At 39.5% G+C, this 20,455-nt stretch overlaps 1 protein-coding gene across 2 annotated transcripts in view; it reads right to left on the bottom strand.

Annotated features, from left to right (window-relative positions):
• The window catches only part of LOC144210936 (matrix metalloproteinase-17-like), a 70,149-nt gene that overhangs the window by 3,746 nt on the left and 45,948 nt on the right, over positions 1 to 20,455 (bottom strand). For both annotated transcript variants that reach the window (XM_077737904.1, XM_077737905.1), the window contains 6 exons: positions 17,628 to 17,914; positions 7,249 to 7,425; positions 5,599 to 5,701; positions 3,332 to 3,414; positions 1,923 to 2,075; positions 1,450 to 1,707 (listed from right to left, as the gene is read on the bottom strand). In XM_077737904.1, coding sequence (XP_077594030.1) covers positions 1,450 to 1,707; positions 1,923 to 2,075; positions 3,332 to 3,414; positions 5,599 to 5,701; positions 7,249 to 7,425; positions 17,628 to 17,914 — 1,061 coding nt within the window. The remainder of the gene's footprint in view (positions 1 to 1,449; positions 1,708 to 1,922; positions 2,076 to 3,331; positions 3,415 to 5,598; positions 5,702 to 7,248; positions 7,426 to 17,627; positions 17,915 to 20,455) is intronic.

Genomic DNA, 20,455 nt, shown 5'->3' with positions numbered 1-20,455 from the left:
GGAAAAAACTCAGGCATGCCCAGGGAGAACATGAAAACTCCATATAAGTGGATTGACATGGATTTGAACCCCGTGAGGCCTACGTGATAACCATTCAACCGCTGGGCCGCCGCTAACTAGAACTAGATTGATCAAATAATTTCACATTTGATTCGAAATCCATCGAATTCATCCATCTTTGGATCAAGTTTTTCATCGACTATAGCTTAGCCTTCAACACTATAATACCGGACATTCTGACTGACAAACTCTCCTCTTCCGTCTGTTGCTGGATAAAGACCTTCTTAACCAACCGACCACAAACTGTTAGACTTGGTCTCCACCTCGCTTCCTCCATTACACTGAGAACTGGCTCCCCTCAAGGCTGTGTACTGAGTCCTCTTCTGTACTCCCTGTACACATACGACTGTACATCAACCCACCAGTCTAACTCCATCATCAAATTTGCCGATGACACCACTGTGGACGGACTCATCTCAGGAGGGGATGAGTCGGCCTACAGAGATGAGGTCAACAAATTGTCTTTGTGGTGCTCGGTGAACAATCTCGCACTGAACGCCGCAAAAACTAAAGAGATAATCCTGGACTTTTGCAAACACAGCAGAGATCTATCGCACTCCTCATAAATGGAGTGTGTAGACAGGGTTCAGTCCTTTTAATTTCTGGGGGTCCATGTCATGGATAAGCTCTCCTGGTCTACAAAAACCACGGCAGTAGTGAAGAAGGCCCATTTCCTCAGGGCACTCAGGAGGAAACACTTGGACACAAAGCTTCTGGTAACCTTCTATAGAGCCACTGTGAAGAGCATCCTGGCATACTGCATCACAGTGTGCTACGCTGGAAGCACGGCAGCAGACAAAAAGGCCATGGAAATAGTGGTTAACACTGCCCAGAAGATCGTCGGCTGCTCTCTGCCCTCACTGGAAGACAATGCCAGTCCTTGTTACCTCAGCAGAGCCAGGAACATCATCGGGGACCCATACCACCCTGGTCACAATGTGTTCCAGCTGCTGCCCTCTGACAGACGCTATAGGTCTCATAAAGTACGGACAAATAGGCTAATGGACAGTTTTTCCCACATCCATCAGGACTTTAAACTTGCGGTAACAGGACACATAATCCCTTCTGTGTAATAACTTTGGGGTGAGGTAACATAAAAAGACGTTGGGCGGTGATCTACCTCCTACTGGCTGACTGAAGATAATTGAAAGACCGTTAGAGGTAAGTGATTCGCCCGGGGGGTGATGCAATGTATCCATCACGGAAGAATGCCAAATTACAAGTCAGAAATTATCACTTATTTTGGTCTTTTGCCGGGAAAAAAGACCTTATGGAGAAGCACTACCAATTTCGTCATACGCAGTTCCTGGGTATGATGATAATTAGGCCTAAATGCCTGTATTTGAGAAAATAGCCCCTCAATGATCTGGAGTTTCCCTGACGACTCACCATCAGACCATCTCATGGCATCGTCCAGTTGCGGGGGCAGCCCCTTCCACAGCGTGCTGTCCTTGGGGTAGCCCAGGTCCATGCGTCTCAGGTGGTCATCGTAGCGCCAGTAGTGGTTGTCCTTGAAGAAGTAAGTCTTCTCATTGTGTAGCCACACAAAGGCCGCGTCCACGCCCTCCAAAGGCAGGCCGAAGTCGCTGATTGGTCTTGGGTAACCCTCCTCTACGATATTGTCTTTAAATATCCAGTACTTAAGACCTAGGAAAGATGGCATGGAATAGTTAGGTTATGTGTTCTTTTACTGAATGAGAACAAAATAAAGGATCACTCAGTGCATCTGAGCTTTGTGGTTTAAATTTTAGCTGTGGAGACTTGACTTGCACTCCCTCTGTTTACTATGGAGAGTTCAGTGTTTGTCTGTGCTGCTGTCGACAACATGCAAAAGGTTCGAATATAATTTGTCAGAAACGCACCTTTAAAGAAAACTATTTTATGATCGCCGAGTCTTTCATAGACAGCATCCACGCTGTCCACGCTCTGGGGAAGACCTCTCCAAAATCGATGAATTTGAGCTGGACGCAGAGACACCAAATTCTTCTCTCGTGTTAGTCGCCAGAAGTGCTTTCCTAAGAAAGCAAGAGGGGGAATTGCTCTAATCAGTACACAACACTTTGCATTCAATGGCAATTTGTAAACAAGCTATGCTGCTGAATGTGCAAAAAATATTTGGACAGTTCAGTTTCAATAAAAACATCGCAATTAGATATCATTACCAAGAGTTCTGGGCTAGGCTGTTGTGTGTAAATAATATGATGCATAGCTAAATGACAACTTAAATATATATTTTTAATTGTTTTAATCTACTATTTGCCTGTTACACACAAAAGCCCATTAGCCCAGTTATTGGCACTACAGTATTCAGTGATTTAATGGAAGTTAAACAACATTTTCATTCCAAAACTAAATATTGTTCTGCCGACAGTACAGTTCCTAATCCTGTGGATTGTGTTTAGTACTGTACCGTCGGACCTACTGTACTGTAGTATAGTAGTGATTTTATTATTATAATTTTAATTATGATAAATTTTATAAGTATTTGTTGTATTAATATCCTTTTTTGGCTGCCCAGTAGAGTGGTTAGTTAGCGCGTTGGCCTCATAGTTCTGAAATTCAGAGTTCAATTTTCATTTTCTCTTTCCTTAGGTTGTCTCTGTGTCATGAGAAATTGATTGGATTGTCTGAAAACTGTGTGTGAGATAAATATGCAAAAAACAGAAATCAGGGAAGGGGGCAAATACTTTGACACTGCACTAAACTGTCTTTATTTTTAATTAAAGATATTTTTTTCATTGTGCTATTGTTTGAATAATTATTAAAAAGAGTAGAACTTACCTCTGAATATAGTTGGCACACGCACAAGGTTTTTATTTCACTAAGAATAATAGTGCACTAATCTAAATTATTCAAAATGTATACACAATGTCTGATTCCCGCTCCCAATTTGTTATGTGCCTTAGCAGTGTTGCATTTTACTCCAAGCTAAACTTCAGTTAATAAATGCAGTATGAACTTATTAAACACATTGGAGAGCTATTCTGTAGATATATTAATCACACTAGCAAACGAGCAAGAAAAGTTACATTAAATTGCTAAAAAGTTTGAAGCGAGGCAAGCTTGGGTCAGTCGGCGCCTTTTGTTTAGAGCGTCAAATTGGATTCGTATGTGAGGAGCACCCTGGGAGCAACACATCTTGGATTTTTAATGATCACGCCCACTCTATGCCCATGCCCCTTTTTCAATTTGTCTCTGTGTTTCTCTCTGCCATCCTCGAGGCTTATCGATCCCTGTGTCTTGTATGGATGCTCCTTGGAGGCGTAAGTACCTTTGAAGAAGAAGGCCTCCCCTCGTATTTGGGCTACGGCATCAAAGTGACCAGCACATCTGTCTGGCGAATCTCGAACCAGCCTGTGTGAGATAAACAGTGGAGAGGGAATAGGATAAATAAAAGCCAATATAGAATCATTGCAGTCACCCTATAGAAAGTCAAGCATTAGCATTCTGTTTTAATTAACAAGGCTAAATACTGGATGAGATGTTTTCATGCTGACAAGCTGTCATCACCCCACCAGCGCCCTTTCCCAGGTATAATAAGTGATTTTGAATGGTGGCGTGGGTGGCTTGTCAATGATGAAGCCAATGGTGCCTCAAGGCTACCACTTTTAGTGGACGGCAGTGAAGTACCTGAGAATAAATCAGCTCCGGGTGAAAGTTGACTGCTGTTTCCTCAGAATTCATTCATGGTCCATTTTTCTTGGAAAATTCTACACTTTTTATCTACTTTTCTCTTATTTAATAATGCAATTTTTGCTTATGAGGGTAGGCATAGAACAGAGTAGAAATGACGTCATGAACAAGCAGCAGATGACGCAAAACAGTGCGCCCCTAGCGGATAAGTCTTATTTTTTTTGAGTGTGAAAATGTAATGTACTTTATGCGGTTTGGTCAGTACTGACTCCGGTTGAGAATTGTAGCCATTAGTTATTTGTGTGATCCAACATTTTTAGCAAAGACGTTTGGCACTAAGAATTGTCTGAAGATGCGTAAAAAGGAATTGAAAATGAATTGCGTGAGTGCATTTGTGTTTTTGGAACATTAAAAAAAGGAAAAATGATGATTACTTGATGTGTTTGAAATGCACAAGGATGTAAATCATGGGTGTCCAAACAATGTGCCACCCGCTGCTCACTGCCCAGGTTTTAGTTTTATTTTGATCCCAGGAGGCCAGAACTGTGAGGGCGTCGCACTAACCACTCATCCGCCGGGCCGCCGTTACTCAAAGAGTGCCTCAAACAGTTGAGTAGAATTTCCAAATTAGATTTTACATTAATGATTTTTTTCATTCATTTTCCATACTGGTTATCTGTAACAGGCCGTATATGGCCCACGGGCCGAGGGTTGAAAAAAATGTACACACACGACCGGGGGCGGGGCGAGCGCACCAATCCCGTTTCGGCGCAACGTCCCTTCGGCTGGCTATCCGGTTGGCTAACTATCCGTTCGGTTAACTATCCGTTCGGCTAACTATCCGTTCGGCCGAACGCCCACTCGGCGAACTGTCCATCGGTCAGACGTCGGTTGGTGAAACGTCTTTAGGCAAATCGTCCGGTCACGGCAGGGCACAGGAAGACAGACAACCATTCATGCTCAAACTCATACCTAGGGCGAATTTTAAGTCTTCAACCATACCACCATGCATGTTTTTGGGATGTGTTGTTCGGAGAACACAAATAAAATTCCCACCCAACCCCGGGAGAACATCCACACTCCACACATGAAGGTCTCAACCTGCGATTGAAACCTCGATCTCAGAAATGTGAGGTCAACCCGGAGATGGGCAAATTATTTCGCAAAAGTTCATAGTGGGTGCAAATTTTCGTTCCAACCCATAAAGAAGACACTCTTTTTTAGCAATCTGGTGTCCTATAAGTGTAATCTGTGGATTGCAGTCAGGTGCTTCTTGTTTTCTGCAGAAATTCATTGGGTAAACTGTCTGTCTTCGGTTCAAATCCAGGTCATGTCCATCTGTGTGGAGTTTGGATGTTATCGCCTGGCTTGCGTGGGTTTTCTCTGGGTACTCCGGTTGGGCTTTTGCTGTTCTGTCTAATCACCCTCTTGATACTGCCACAATGAAATTTCCCGAATACGGGATGAATAAAGTTATCCATATCCATTTTGTTGCTTGTAGCCTTTAACTCGTTCACTAACATTGACAGTTTTAGACATCAAAATAATTTCAAGTGAAAAGGCAGGCGTTGAATAATTATGTTTAATTGCAATTGACAGCTTGGTCGTATAATCCAGTTTGACTGGGGGTGACAGCGAACGTGGCCAATCCTGCCACTCAAACATTCAATTGATGCCAGACCCCAGTCACAGCTGATTGGATGTCATTCGCTGAAAATGGCAACTAATTATTAATTTTTAAAAACATATTTAAAATCCTTGATGTTTTTATACCCATTTCCGATCTTTGCAATTCAGAAGGATTTTAATTTGCAACTCGCGTACTTTGATTTATATGTAAACTGGGTGAAAAAGGTTTGGACAGCCCTAATGTAAATTGTTAGGGTTGCAAGATAATGTACTTACAAGACAGAGGATCTGTTTTCAGGGAGGTCTAGCAGGACTGGCGGTTCTTCTGTCTGAGTGCGGTGGCCTGGTTGAGTGGTGTGGGAAACAGAATCTCTGACACCTGAAAAAGACATGCATTTCAATACAAATTTGAATTATTGTGTAGTCCATAAATTGGACATGTTTAGACATACAAGAAATTTACTGAGTTGCTTGTACCTTTACAGCTCCAAATATTAATTTTGACACTCTAAAAAGTTTGAAAGTGATTGTGGGAATGTTTATATTTATTACTGATGCTCACTAGTTAGAAGGGTGAGGTTTTTTTCGCTCTTGTTTGCACATCAAACTGAACCAAGCATCCATTTAAAAAAATGCGGGGTCAAGTGTAACGTTTAAGAGCTTCTAACTTAATCAATAATGGAAATAGAGATTGAGCTATATTTGATCGATTAATCAATCAATTAAATTTTGAGAGCCTCCAACTTAATCAAAAATGGGAATAGGGGTTCAGCAATATTTGATCTATTAACCAATCAGCTCAAGTTTGAAAGCGTTTATCTTAATCAATAATGGGAATAGTGGTTGGGCTTTATCTGATCTATTAATCAATCAGTTGGCATTAAGCACCATAGTTGAAATCTTTTAGTTTTTAAACACTTTCCCATTTACCTTTCAGAAAATGTCAATGACAATGGAAACGCTTGAACAAAAGCAAAGTGAGACAAATTTAGCACATTCAAAGATTCTCTTATCACACTAATATAGGAAAAATAACAGGAGCAATTCATTATCTCATCCAAGGCGTGACCGGACGTTTGGTCGCCGGTCTTTTGGTCGCCGTTAGGGTTCGGGTTAAGGTCAGGGTTAGGGTTAAGGTTAGGGTTTAATATCTAGCTACATTTGACAACCATAACCCTAACCTTAACGGCGACCAAAAGAGCGGCAACCAAAAGAGCGGCAACCAAAAGACCGGCGACTAAAAGACCAGCGACCAAATGTCCGAGCACCCATCCAAGGCAGTCATTTAAGGCATGATTTTTTTCTTATTTTTCTTTTTTTTAAAATGTTTTTGAATGACTGCAATATTTAGACCACCTCATTATATTGCCTTAGCCATCACTGCAAATTAGATATAAATCACATTTTAATTGCAGTTGCATTACATGAATTAACAAGGTATATCTGATTTGTGATTTCTCCTCTCTGCTCTCTTATCATCCATGTGAATTCAGTACAATTAAAAAATAAAGAAATAAACCATACACAGTGACTTGCATGCCAAAATACGTCACTATTATTTTTCTATTCAAAATATACATTCACATTCAAAACCTTAGGCACTCTGGCTTTTTTGGCAACCAGAGATCTTTCTATAAATAAAAACCTTATAAATGGAAGACTAATTGATTTGTTCTCTCATGTTACAGGGCAATGTGAGCTGGATTAAAAATGCTCTTCCATTCTCCTCCCCCACGGAGCTACTCTCGTCACATTGCATTCATTTCCTAACTCTATTAACATTATCTGTCCCCTGCATTCCGGCTCTCTCAACAAAAAGTGTGATAAGGTCAAAGGCTCAAAAGCTACCCAATTAACTGCATTCATGTTTTTGAAAAGCAATAGGTTTTCTCCAGTTATCTGCATCTTTTTCACAGAAAGTCGTACCATAGAGCTGCCAGACGCGAACCTTGTCTTCATAGGGTAAGTCGTACTTGAGGGGGTCTCCGACGGGGCCCTGGTAGTATGGCCTCATAATAGACTCGATGGCGGATGTGTGGACCAGGCCGATGGCGTGGCCGAACTCGTGGACGGCAACAGCAAACAGGTCCATTCCGTGAGAGTCTGGAGAAGACACGAGCAGAGAAATTGAAATGTATCCAGAGTATTCAAACTGAATACAGTCAGAGAGTAAACCTTCAACTTACACAATTTGGAGTTTAAACAGCACTTGAAAGTAAAATACCTTTTTTTCCCAGCGAGAGCTGAAGAAAGCTCTAATGCAGTGGTCCCCAAACTATTCCACAAAGGGCCGCAGTTGGTGCGGGTTTTCGTTCCAACCTATAAGAGGAAACCTTTCCACCAATCTGGTATCGTAGAAGTGCAATCAGTGGATTGCAGTCAGGTTTTTTCCAGCAGAAACCTCATTGGTTAAACTTTGTGTTGGATGGCTTGGAACAAAAACCTGCACCCACAGCGGCCCTTGAGGACCAGTTTGGAGACCTCTGCTTTAATGCATCAAAAGCCACGCGTTTGTTGAAATTGTAATGATGCAAAGCCACCAATTGATGGCAGTGATTCACCCTCTCAGACTTGAATCGAGGTGTTTTGTGAGATTGAGAAAAAAGGGAGGAATTTTCACTCGACCATAGAATTGTATAGTATTCACAAAGCATGTGTTGTGGTAATTGGCCTAGGTTTGTACGCGTCTGTCTATTAAAATAGAACTTATATCAGCCGCCTGATGGTGGAGCAGTTCATTCACCTGGCTTTTGCACGGCAGACATGGACTCAATTCCCGCTGGTGGCGGTATGATTGTAAGTGCAAATGGTTGTTTGTCTATCTTTGTGCCCTACGGCCAACTGGCAACCAGTCTAGGGTCGAGTCTGCCTTTTGCCCGAAAATCAGCTGGGATAGACTCCGTAACCCTTACTAAGTTCCGTGCTACAGAGAATAAATGAATCAAAGAACCCATATCTTCGATCACCACGGTAAAAGTCGAAAAACAATACAAGCCCATGGCAGTTGTGGGAAATAGATAAAAACAGTGGTTTAAAAAAATTCCATTCTTCTTGAGTTGTTTTTTCTAAGTTTGTGGACGGAGAGCAGTGTTTCACCGGGATTTGTGTATAACGCGCAACCAATGTTTTTCCTTGAGAGCCATATTCAGATTTTAAAAGTAATTTCAACAAACTGTAACTTTCATACTTGTCACAACATTGTTGCGCTGTTGCTAATCAATGAAAGTATGCATGCACAAGAGAGCCTAATGAAAAAACGGCTGTGGTCGAGGTAGGGTCAATGCCAAAGTGGTGTGACAATGCGACACTCGTATTGGTGCATTTGAGACTCAACTGTCTCAACTGTAGTTTCCATATCTACCTAACAGGCTCGGTGAGAGACATATGGACCCAGCCAAAAAAGCTATACATGGCTCGCGAGCCATAGGTTCACTCCCGCTACCCTATAGGTTGAGAGGCATAGGAGACAGCTGGAGTGGCTGTGAGCGCTGTCTACCATGTGGTGAAGTGAGATAACTATGGTAATACCATCCAAGCCCTGCGGCTTACCGAATCAAAAGCCAAGCACAGGGAAACACATGAGAAAAGTTGCAGGTGATTTAAATCCATTACTCAAACAATGAAAGAAGAAAAGGCCCAAAACCTCCTTTCAGGCTCCACTAAACAGGACTACCTTCAGCTACAGATTTAAAAAGGAAGTGTAAAAACACCCTGGATCCAAAATGTTGAATTCTAGAAGCCAGGTTTTATGGAGAAAGAAACATAATACAGTACTACTGCAATGATATTCTAACTTCTCCCAAGTTTGATAAGATCAATCATATACGTAAAGGTTACCAGTCACAAGCCAAACAACATCACTGAATTAAACAGCATATTATACATGCAAGCTAATGAAGCTTTGAAGGCCAGATATGTTACTGAGAAAAGTAATTATAGAGACGCACAATAAACACACCGTGTAAACTTTGAGTTTACCACAGAAAGCTATAAAACATAGCCTGCAGCCCAGATGGCTAGTATAATGAGAATGTAGCGTTGCAAGTGCTGAATAGAAATAAGAAAGAGGCCAACTAGCCAGGGGCTATTCTCTTTGATGGGATTTGATTCTTTTACCTTTGTGACATTCCAACACTTTCCGTGACTGACTCCAATAGCTGTGGGCGAGCTGAGAGGTCCAGCTATTTGAAAATAATTAAAAAACAAAACAAAACAAAAAATAAATACATATTTCTGGGGCGGCCCAATGGGGCGATTGGTAAGCGTCGGCCTCACGGCTCTAGGGTCCACGGTTCAAATCCAGGTCATGTCCATCTGTGTGGAGTTTGCATGTTCTCCCCAGGCCTGCGTGGGTTTTCTCCAGGTCCTCCAGTTTCCTCCCACATCCAAAAGACATGCATGGTAGGCTGATTGGACACTCTAAATTGCCCCTAAGTATGGGTGTGAGCATACATGGTTGTCCGTCTCCTAGTGCCCAGTGCTCGGCTGGCCACCAATTCAGGGCGATGTCCCCCGCCTCTGGTCCAAAGTCAGCTGGGATAGGCTCCAGCACCCCCCGTGACCCTAATGAGGATACACCGGTTCAGAAAATGAGATGAGATGAGATTCACGTTACGAGTTTGATCATTGAAAAATACTGCGCTTGTATTGAGAGGGTCCTGTGAACATTTATTGCTTTCCATGGCAGCCAAAGAGTTGATATGTGACAGAAAAAATGCTAGTACACTTATTTAAGGATTTATACTTGCAACTGTTTATATCATAGTTAGCAAAGTTTAAAATTGACCTATAGTATTAGTTGTCACGAGAGAAGCCTAAATGTGCAAGCAAATTATCACCAAAAAGAGCAAAATCCAGAAGAGCATCTCTCTCGTTCAGCACGTACATGAATTTGAGGCAAACTTCTGATCATTTCATCAGCATAGTATTGATCCAAGAAAATGAAAAGCAAATATTAAAGATTGGCATAGAGCCACACATGCATCCGCTTCAATCTAGCAAAAGCTAAAATGGTAAGAATTCATACAGGGACGAAACAAAACACAAAAGAACTTTCTATTTCACAGTAAGGTGAGTTGACAGCTTCAAATGGAGCTCTCAAAGTTCAAAATTGCCTTGATATAATTTACTGCTGTGCTTTCTTTTAGAAAGATAAATTATCTCAACAAGAAAATACTGGCTCTACAAACAATCTTTAAACGGTTTTGCCATAATTATACCAGCACGTGAAATGTCCAAAAATAGAGGATCAAACTCTGGATCATTTTCCTCTAACATCAAAGGTGCATTCAGAGCCATACCACTTTCACACTGGACAGACCGGGTTTCTTTGTTTTTGGCCCTAGCATACACTCTTCTCAGCTGACTTACAAAGTCCCAAAGGTGAACCATTATCACATGGCCTGACGACAACTTGGAAACTTTCCACCATGAGGACTTAGGCACATTCACAACACACAGTTCTACTGTCTTACATCAAGTGCTGCATGGCTGAAGTCACTGTGGAGAAGATCATCCCAAACTGGAAACCGTGGATGACCAGTCAAGTCCGATCACTACTCCGGGTCCGTGATGCACCCTTTAGATCTAAGGGATCTAAAGTTTAGATCCAGCGAAAGGGCACTCTACAGTGCAACTCGCGTCACCCTGAGGAGGGTGATCAACACAGCCCAAAAGATCATAAACTTCCCCCTACCTCCTCTGTCTACCATCTACAAATATGGGTGCCAAGGAAGGGCAAAGTGCATCATAAAAGACAAGACATGTCCTGGCTTCCACCTCTTCAACCTGGCGGGCTATAGGACCATAGCGGCTAAGACAAACAGACTCAAGGACAGTTTCTTCCCAAGAGCCATCACCATACTTAACTGGAGTTCTGCAGATGGGAGGATTTAATCAAAACTTATCTTGCACTTCACTAAAACTCCAAAGGCTTCTCGTCACTTTAGTCACTTTTTGTGTCTACTTATTTATGTGACCACTTATTCATGTTGACTACCATTAATTCATGTTGACTACCACTTATTCCTGTTGACTATGTATTTATTTATTACATATTCATTGATCATTTATTTATTTATTATTATCTATTGATTATGTATCAGTTTTTGTTGTTGTGTTGACTATTTATTTATTTATTACATATTCATTGATCATTTATTTATTATTATCTATTGATTACGTATCAGTTTTTTAATATTATGTTGACTATTTATTCATTTATTATTTATTTTTATCATTTATTATGTATTTTTCTGTTTGTCTTTTGTTATTTGTGCACTTTGTGTTGAAGCTTTAAATGTCATTATTCTTGTATAATGACAATAAAAGCATTCATTCAAAGAGGCTTTAATTTGAAAACTAGAAATAGGATCCAATAGGATGATAAAGATACATAGTCCGTCAAGGGCCTAGTTAATTGAATATCTGCTTGGCAACAATCTGTCGACTCCGTCTAGAATTAAAGGCTAAATGTAGGAGCAAGAATTTGAAAGTAAAGGCATTATTTTCAACAAAGTTGTAATTACAAGACAAAAAACAACAACTTACAATTTAGTATGCTTCACCCCACACTGGGGAATAATACTAACAACCTCATACTTAACATTTTTTCCATGTGCCCTTATCATTATTATTTGCTGTCCGTAAATAATAAATCCTTCCTTCTGAAAATAAACAGATAAATTAGCTGCAAGCCAGGGAATACTCAGCATAATGAGATAGATAAAGGCTTGTTCTTATCAGACAACCAAAATATACAGCGTATATTTTCGTTAAAAATGCTAATAAGGAAAAGTTTTGTATCTTAAATCCCAATACTGTCATTACGCACCGATAGTCCAAATGAATCAATAATCAATTATCCACTATAAATTACTTTTTGTCACTTAGAGTTCTCTCTGTCAAGTGAATAATTATGAGTCCTAACTATGTGGTGTTTGCATGTTGTCCCCGGGCTTGTGTGGGTTTTCGGACCATCCTTTGTGGAGTTTGCATAAGCAGCCTGTGTGGAGTTTGCATGTTTTCCTAGTTTGCGTGGGTTTCCTCCGGGTACTCCGGTTGGCTCCCACATTCTAGGTTGTTTGAACACTCTAAATTGCCCCAAGGTATGAGTGTGAGCATAAATGGTTATGTCTATTTGCCCCACGATTGGCTGGGCAACCCATAGTTGGCTGGGATAGGCTCCAGCACCCCCGACCATTACAGGATAAGAGTTACGGAAAATAAATGAAAAAAAGGACCACTGTAATGTTTTTATATTTAAATTATCTGCATTCACAGGATAAGCCAAAGTGCCAGATTTGATGAGAAAAGTAATGTTTGAAATCGGGCATACAGTTTGTAACCTAGAACAAAAATTGGGGAGACTTCTTAAATGTACGGTACTCAAAATGCTCCTGATGTTACTGGATTGGGATTTACTTTGGACTCGAACAACAAAAAACGTCTGACAATTTTCAAAATCAATGAAAACAAGAAGAGATGTTCCAGATCGGGCTCGATAGGGTAAGAACAATCCGGTTAAAAAAATGTATTCATTTATTTTCAAGAATAAAATTATTGGCTGCCATAGATGGGAAATTTGACTGGGAGGGCTGTCAGCAATGCCAAACCCCCAGTGAAATTGGACTGGACGTCCATTGCCATCAATGACAGTGAAACATGGTTATTAAATGATAGTCTTCCCGGTTGAATTAGATTTGATGTCTATGGCAGTAAAAGAGTCATGGTTATACAAACAACAAAACAATCTTGAGGTGTATTGGGTAATTTGTTTGCTATCAACTCGTCAATATATTCATTCATTTATCTTCCATACAGCACATCCTCGTAAATGTATAAAAATAAAGATTCCTGTCAAAAGTTTTATTCTTTACTTTTTATAGTGTAAGGAGGGAGTTGTCTTATATCTATTGCAGAACAGAACAACAAAATACTTCATTCATTCATTCATATTCCATGCCACGCTTTCTAGGACGGGTTGCGAGTGTTGCTGTTGTTGTTGAGTCACCTCAGGCGCCTGAGGATAACCCTCAACAGCGCTAGAGCTGCCACCAGAACACGGATTAGTTCATCCAAAGGGAGGGTTCATCCAAAACGTAGGGTGCCATGTTTCTGGGTGGCAGCTCTGGGTGGTTTTGTTGGATTCACAGGCTCCGACGGGCGGCCTACCAGGAGACACCTCGTGAAGGTTCCAACTGTTGTTTCCTTGCGGATGTTGCTGGAGCCTTACCCATCTGACTTTGGGGAAAGGAAGACTACATCGTAGACCAGTGGTAGGGAGACTTTTTGTACGTTAAAAGTGGTGAAGTGACTAAAAAAGGCACACATTTTCATTTATGTGTTGACTGTTAAATTCGGAGCACGGCTTTCAAGGATAAAAATTTAAAGATTAGGAATTGTTTATGGCTCTTTTCAAAAAAAAAGTTCCCGACACCTGCCCTAGAATTTTCACCAGTTAGCCATAGGACACACAGAAGGACAAACGACAGAAGTGTATTCAGAATGTGACAAAGTGACCTGCTTTGAATGGTATATTTTGGCACCCAACACAATGGTAATGCAATAATACTATAGATTCCTTTGGTATGGGAACAGGAGTTTGAAACATTCAGTGAGAGATTTTTACATCCCAGGGATCATGAAAACATTAATTGAAAATAAAACCAAACTTGACCCTTGTTTATTGCATCCAAATCCTCAAAGCATTCCATTATAGTCTGGTTCTGTCAAGCCTAAGCAGAAAACCGCAATAGAGAATCCCTCCAGCCTTCCAAGAACCTCAATTGTTAAGTTTTATGCAGTGATTACCAGAAACTGTTACAGGGAAAAAACATGCAATGCTTATAAAGAGATCAAAGATAACATTTTATGAATTATTTCTGTCAAATAATAATAATAATCGGACATAAGCTTTGTCATCATCATTGACTCGACAAAAGCCTAATTGTCATCATACTCAGCTGCGTATGACGAAATTGGTAAATAAATTACCAAGAGATCCAAGATATCTGTTATTTTGAATAGCGACTATAATTTCAGCAAAACCAAACTTTTACATGTTTAGTGCACATTTTTCATTGAATTTGGCCTGCAAATAACCGGTGTTCCAAAATGTTTGATCAATTTTGTAGGCCAATCATTTTGAGAATTTTTGTTGAAATTACTTTTATATATTTATGTTGTTGTTTTTTTAACTGGGATAACACTTTGGAAAGCTTGGAGTAGCACCACCAATTTCGTTTTCTATGTATGATGACAATAAAGGCCTTTGATTTGATTTGATCTGATTGACCGTATTTACTTGCAGAAAAGCCACCCGCATGTATAAGCCGCACCCTTAAAATTTCTCACGTGTAAGCCAGCCCCCTGATTCACAATTTTCACCTTGGTTTTAATAGGGAGTACAAATGTGTTACTTTGAAGGGCAAATCTTAATCTTTAATACTGTATGAATCAAAAGCACTTTATTAGGGTCAATGTCATAAGGAAGTTAATATGCCTGTCTTTGTAAATGCAAATTATGAGTGCGAATTATAAGTAAGTTTTTTCACGTTTTTTCTTTAATTTCATTCATAGACGTCAAGATATATTTTGTCTGGCGTTTTATCTGTTTATCTTGTCTCTATTCTGAAATAAATAATCGTATCGGCCGCATTGTCTTGCGTCATGGCGTCATGACGTTATGGTGTAATGGCGTTGTCACCCTGCAGTTTTGGCACATCGTCTTCTTATGCACATATAAGCCGTACCCTCAACTCAGTCATCATTTTTTTGTCCAACAATTGCGGCCTATATGTGAGTAAATATGGTAATATTCTTTTCTGACCTTAATGTGAGCGGTGATGAAAAAAAAACAGAGGCAAATGAATTCTACTAATGTCTACAGCCTGATGCACACCGATGACTATCCCCATTTTGTAAACAGCTTTCTAAAAGGATAATCTTTTTCTTTCTCATTTAATTTCATACTGTATTCCATATTTCATTTACTATTAATTTGATCATTTGTTGTTTTTTTGTCGCATCAAAACAGCCACCTTCCTCTATCCTGTCAAATAAAAGATTGCTGAGGACTCTCTGTTGTTGCAATAAATTTCAGAATTTTTTTCAGTATTTTTCTACAATACTCGACCTTGCTTATCAGTAGTACAATGGCGAGGACTACCCAAGACTCAATAGACTACAGAATACCTCAGAGACCTCCTTTTTACCCACCACTAACCCCAAAAACCTTGAGATTTTCAAATGACTAATATATTCAATAAGCTGCGTTAAATAGTAGCAATGCCGCTAGAAATTATTTTTCAAGCTCTCTTCTCCACAGGGGTTAGAAGTAAAGTATAAAATTCTGTTTCCAATCATCAGAGTGGCTTTATTTTTTACAAAATATCTGAGGGCCAACAGATGCTCAGCAGAATGCCAGAGGAATGATAATTTTAACAGCTCTGGCAGAGTTTGCTCAATAGAGACAAAACATTCAAATGTGAATATAGGGGACATTTGACAGGTAAAGGTAAATTCATTAGTGAAGGATATTTCCCTCCCAATTATTTTTCACATTGGTTAACTAATGATTGACTCCAATCCAAAGGTAAAAGTACCACTAACTAAGAAATAAAGTATCAATCCAATTTCATGATAACTCAGTTTTACCAAATTCACAATTCTGTACTTTTATGATAAAAGACAAATGTTGACTGGCAAATGTAAACAATACCAAATACAGCAGTGCCTTGAAATATAAGTTAATTATCTCGTATGACGACCTTTGCAACTCAAAGGGCTCAATTCTCAAATTGTCTTCATGAAATGTTTGGAAATGCAATCCAACCAAAAACACTCAATATAAAATGACTTATGAAAATGTTAAAATTACTAAAAAGAACTATTCCTATTGGAATTTTTTTGTCACGTGCAAAACTGCTGCTTTTGTGAGTGGAGTTAGAACTTATACAAACGTATCTTCAAAAACATCTTCTGCAAAAACATGCGCTGAACAACAGCTCTAAGGTTGAAAAGTTTGTCATTCACGTACCTTGTATTTCTAGGCATCATTAACCTACATTTCACAAAAAGTATTTTATTGTTATGTCAACAAGTGTCAAATAAAGAAATGCAAAAAAAAGGAGTGATTCAAACTGTCAAACTATTTACTAGCAATCATTGTTTTCAAATACTCAATATGATTGTCTTTAAAATAGTTTAATCAACACTGAAAAACTGTTTATCAGTTCTGACAATTTAAGACTGTTCGGCGTATTGGTTACAAATCAATAAAGAAGTGTTTTGATTCTTTGTGCATTATCAATGTTTACCAAACCACTGGCTGATTCTAATATTACAGTTCTGATGTGTGTGTGGGTGTGTGTTTAACTACAACACTCCACCCGGAGAACCTATTGAATGATAAATTCACATTATAATGATAAATACAGTATTTTCTTACATATACGCCGTATTTATCGCTCAAAATAATGATGACCGAATCGAGGGTACGGCTTATATGCGCACAAATTAGACTTGACATGCACGAAACGCCATAACACAAGACAATGCGGCCAATATGGTCATTTATTTCAAAATAGAGAAATGATAAACAGATAAATCGCTTAACAAAATGTATTTTGACGTTTATGAATTAAATTCAATAAAAAGATAAACCGTATCTTGCATAAAATGTGAAAAAAAAACACCTGCCATCTCATCTAGGGATGACAAACTAAATTTCTAGTTGTACTGCTAACGTGACTTCCTTTAGGAATGTGCAATCTAGCAGACAATCCTTTGGATTTATACAGTATCTCAGAAATACCACGTGTAATTATTTTCCATAATTTTTTTCCTTCAAAGTAACACATTTTTACTCCTTATTAAAACCATGAATATGGAGGTCAAAATTGTGAGTCAGAGGTCGTCTTATACGAGAGAAATTGTAAAATTCCACAATTTAAAGGCAATTTTAAGGGTATGGCTTATACGCGAAGACGGATAATATGCGAGAAAATATGGTAAATACTAACTAAAGAGACTGAAACATGAGGACGCCTGAAGGGAATACTTGAATCCCAAATAAAATCTGTTTAAGTTTTGCCTGGAGGAACTCTACAAAAACAGCTTGCTCATGCACAGAGCCAAAATTATGGTATGCCTCACAAAAAGGGAAGCTCCATAATTGTCAACAAAAAAAGGTCCATAAGACCCACAACAAATCACTACAATTAAAGCTTTGATTTAAAAATCATAACTTTTAGGGGATTCTTCAATGTGTGCAAGCAGTAAAGTAAAGAGAATGACCCTCTTACCTGGCGATCTGAAGGTCCAAGCCTCGTCATCATCAAAGTGTGTATCGCCAGCAGTGAACCTCTCCCCAGGAAAAAACGCATGGGCCACAGTGCCTCCAGGCCCGTCAAATGGATATCCATCATTGTGGTCGGCCTTCGTGAAGTCGATCTGAATGTCAGCGTCGCTCCCTGCCACCTCGTGAAAGTTGAGTGGCGCAATGTCACTCCAGACCTTCAAGGCGTAATACATGAGGGCACGAACGGTGTCTCTGCCCAGTAAAGCTGAGTCTTTCGGGAACGTCCTCACTCTGGACCGAGAAAAAGGGGGAGGAGAAGATGGTATTTTTATGGAACAGAGACACAATGGATGAAAGTCTTATTCAGTCGGATTCTTTAAAACTAAAGAATAAATATTTTGAAATGTTCTTTTAGACTTCTGCTGATGAGCATATTAGATTTTGTAGTCAGTTGTACCCAAGACATTTATAATCTATATTCCTTATAAAGTGTGATTTATGTGTGTGTGTGAGTGCGTGTATGTTAAGATTCTCTCGCTACATTTGTCCAAACCGTGCAACGTAGAGTTTAATTTTTTTATGGTAGCCAGAAATGACTGTTGGATCCTAATAGACGAGTGATTGAATTTATTCACCTTCTCTAAGTGTGTAAACTCGATTTTTTATTTGTCAAACAACCGTTTTTCCTAAGATATTTTTTTAAATAGCGCAAAAATTACCTTTTCGTTCTAACCAAGCAGATAGGACCGGCAAAGCCGGGGCCCCCTGCTAGTATATTCTAAAACAATGGTTCTCAACCTGGGTTCGATCGAACCGTAGGGGTTCGGTGGAGCCTCTGTCTCAGAGGTCAAGACACATCAACTCATGTCTATACACGATAACATTCCCCGCTTGATCATCACTAGCTGCCAATAATTGTGTGACATTGCTTAGCCAATCAGTTTAAATACCTTGTAGTTGAAAAAAAATCACATTATATTTTACACTAAAGAAAGGATCGGTGAATGCGCAAGTGAAACTGGTGGCTTTCGGTGAATGCGCATATGAAAACGGTGGGGTTCGTTAGCTTCAACAAGGTCAAGAACCACTGTTCTAAAAGAGTTTTAAACCTGCCACATGGGATTTAAATTTTCACTGCCAATAGTGATTATAAGCATCGAAGCCATTTCAATAATAGGATAACAATAATCATCGTGAAATAATTTTTCAAATTTCGAAAAAAAATTGATAGTTTGAAAATGCAATTGCACCACCTGACCACCACAAAGAAGGGGGGGGGGGGGGCTGTTTTAACATGAACGCTTGTTCCAGACCAATGTTGTATGACGAGGAAATTTTTTTAGCAATATAGGATAACACAGAGCATGAAAACAAATGGACAATAACACGGCCATAATGAGCGATTATGAGATTGAGGACGACATCGAGCCGATCCACTAAAAGATCCAAGTGAATTCTCCTTAGCGGTTTCTTTCTTTCTTTTTTAAATGCCTCATAAATATCTGCACAAAGAGGGGCCTTATTAAAAATTAACCCACTGACCTCATTTGAGGACAGCGTGTAAAACTTTCTTACTTAATATCAAGGTGTTTCCCCAATGGACTGAAAATTTTCCAAAAAACTCAAAGTCAGGTGAGTGAACACCTCTACACCACGAGGTGGCATTTTAAAAATCTACATATTTTATATTATTTTTTCTTACAAAGAAAGGGAACATAGTTACATTCATAATTGAATAATGAGGTGGCAGTAGAGTGGTTAGCGCGTTGGCCTTACAATGGGGGACCTGGGTTTAAATCCAGGTCGGTCCACCTGTGTGGAGTTTGCATGTTCTCTCCGGGCCTGAGTCGGTTTTCCCCGGGTATTCTGGTTTCCTCCCACATTCCAAAGACATGCGTGATAGGCTGTTTGGACACTCTTAATTGCCCCTAGGTTTGAGTGGGAGCCTGAATGGTTGTTTGTCTTATTGTGCCCTGCGATTGGCTGGCCTGAAGTCAGTTGGTATAGGCTCCAGCACCCCTCCCGTGACCCTAGTGAGGATTAAGCGAATCAGAAAATGAGATGAGATGAGATATAATCAGGGAAGTAATTTATTTATGTACTCACAAAAGTTTAAAATTTGAAAGAAAAATAAATCTGATAGTTATCATGATAATTATAGATCAACTGAATTTTTTTTTCATCGTGATAAGAATTTTTGTCATATCGCCCGGATTTATGTCCAATCCAGTTTGACTGTGGTCTGGTAGGGATCGTTCAATTTCATCTACAACTGAACTGGTGGTGATGTATAAAGATGAGTGATGAATATGAATACACCTAGTATTATACGTTGCAGTAGTGTACATTGTATGCATAGTAAATACGTGAAGTTTAAATTTTAAAGAGTCATGAATATAGATAACAGTGTAAACAACAAGCATTGTGGATATCATCCATAATCCCCAACTGCATGTTTGAAATATGAATACATGTAAACAAGTGAATAACAAAAGTATAAAAAAGATCTAAACCTTTGTTTCTGGCATCAAAGCTGAACTAATGTACAAATGTGAATTCCAATTCCTATGGTGGATATAAACAGTTATGAGAAGTTGGTCAATAAAGTAGGCCCAAGGGAATGCTCAAATTTAACTGCATCCTATCAACTATATGCTATTTACAAACATGCTGTTACGTAAGAGTGATACAGTAATATTTCCTCGCACAAGTATAGCGTAGTACAGTGTAAACTTGGTCTAGCTGTTTTAATCCCTAAAGTTCGTTCATTCACTCATGCATTTTATACTCACAAGGGTTGTGGGGGTGCTGAAGCCTATTACAGCCAACTGT

This window comes from Stigmatopora nigra, chromosome 17 (assembly GCF_051989575.1).
Source record: "Stigmatopora nigra isolate UIUO_SnigA chromosome 17, RoL_Snig_1.1, whole genome shotgun sequence".
Lineage (NCBI taxonomy): Eukaryota > Metazoa > Chordata > Actinopteri > Syngnathiformes > Syngnathidae > Stigmatopora > Stigmatopora nigra.
This window is presented reverse-complemented; position numbering and strand designations above follow the sequence as displayed.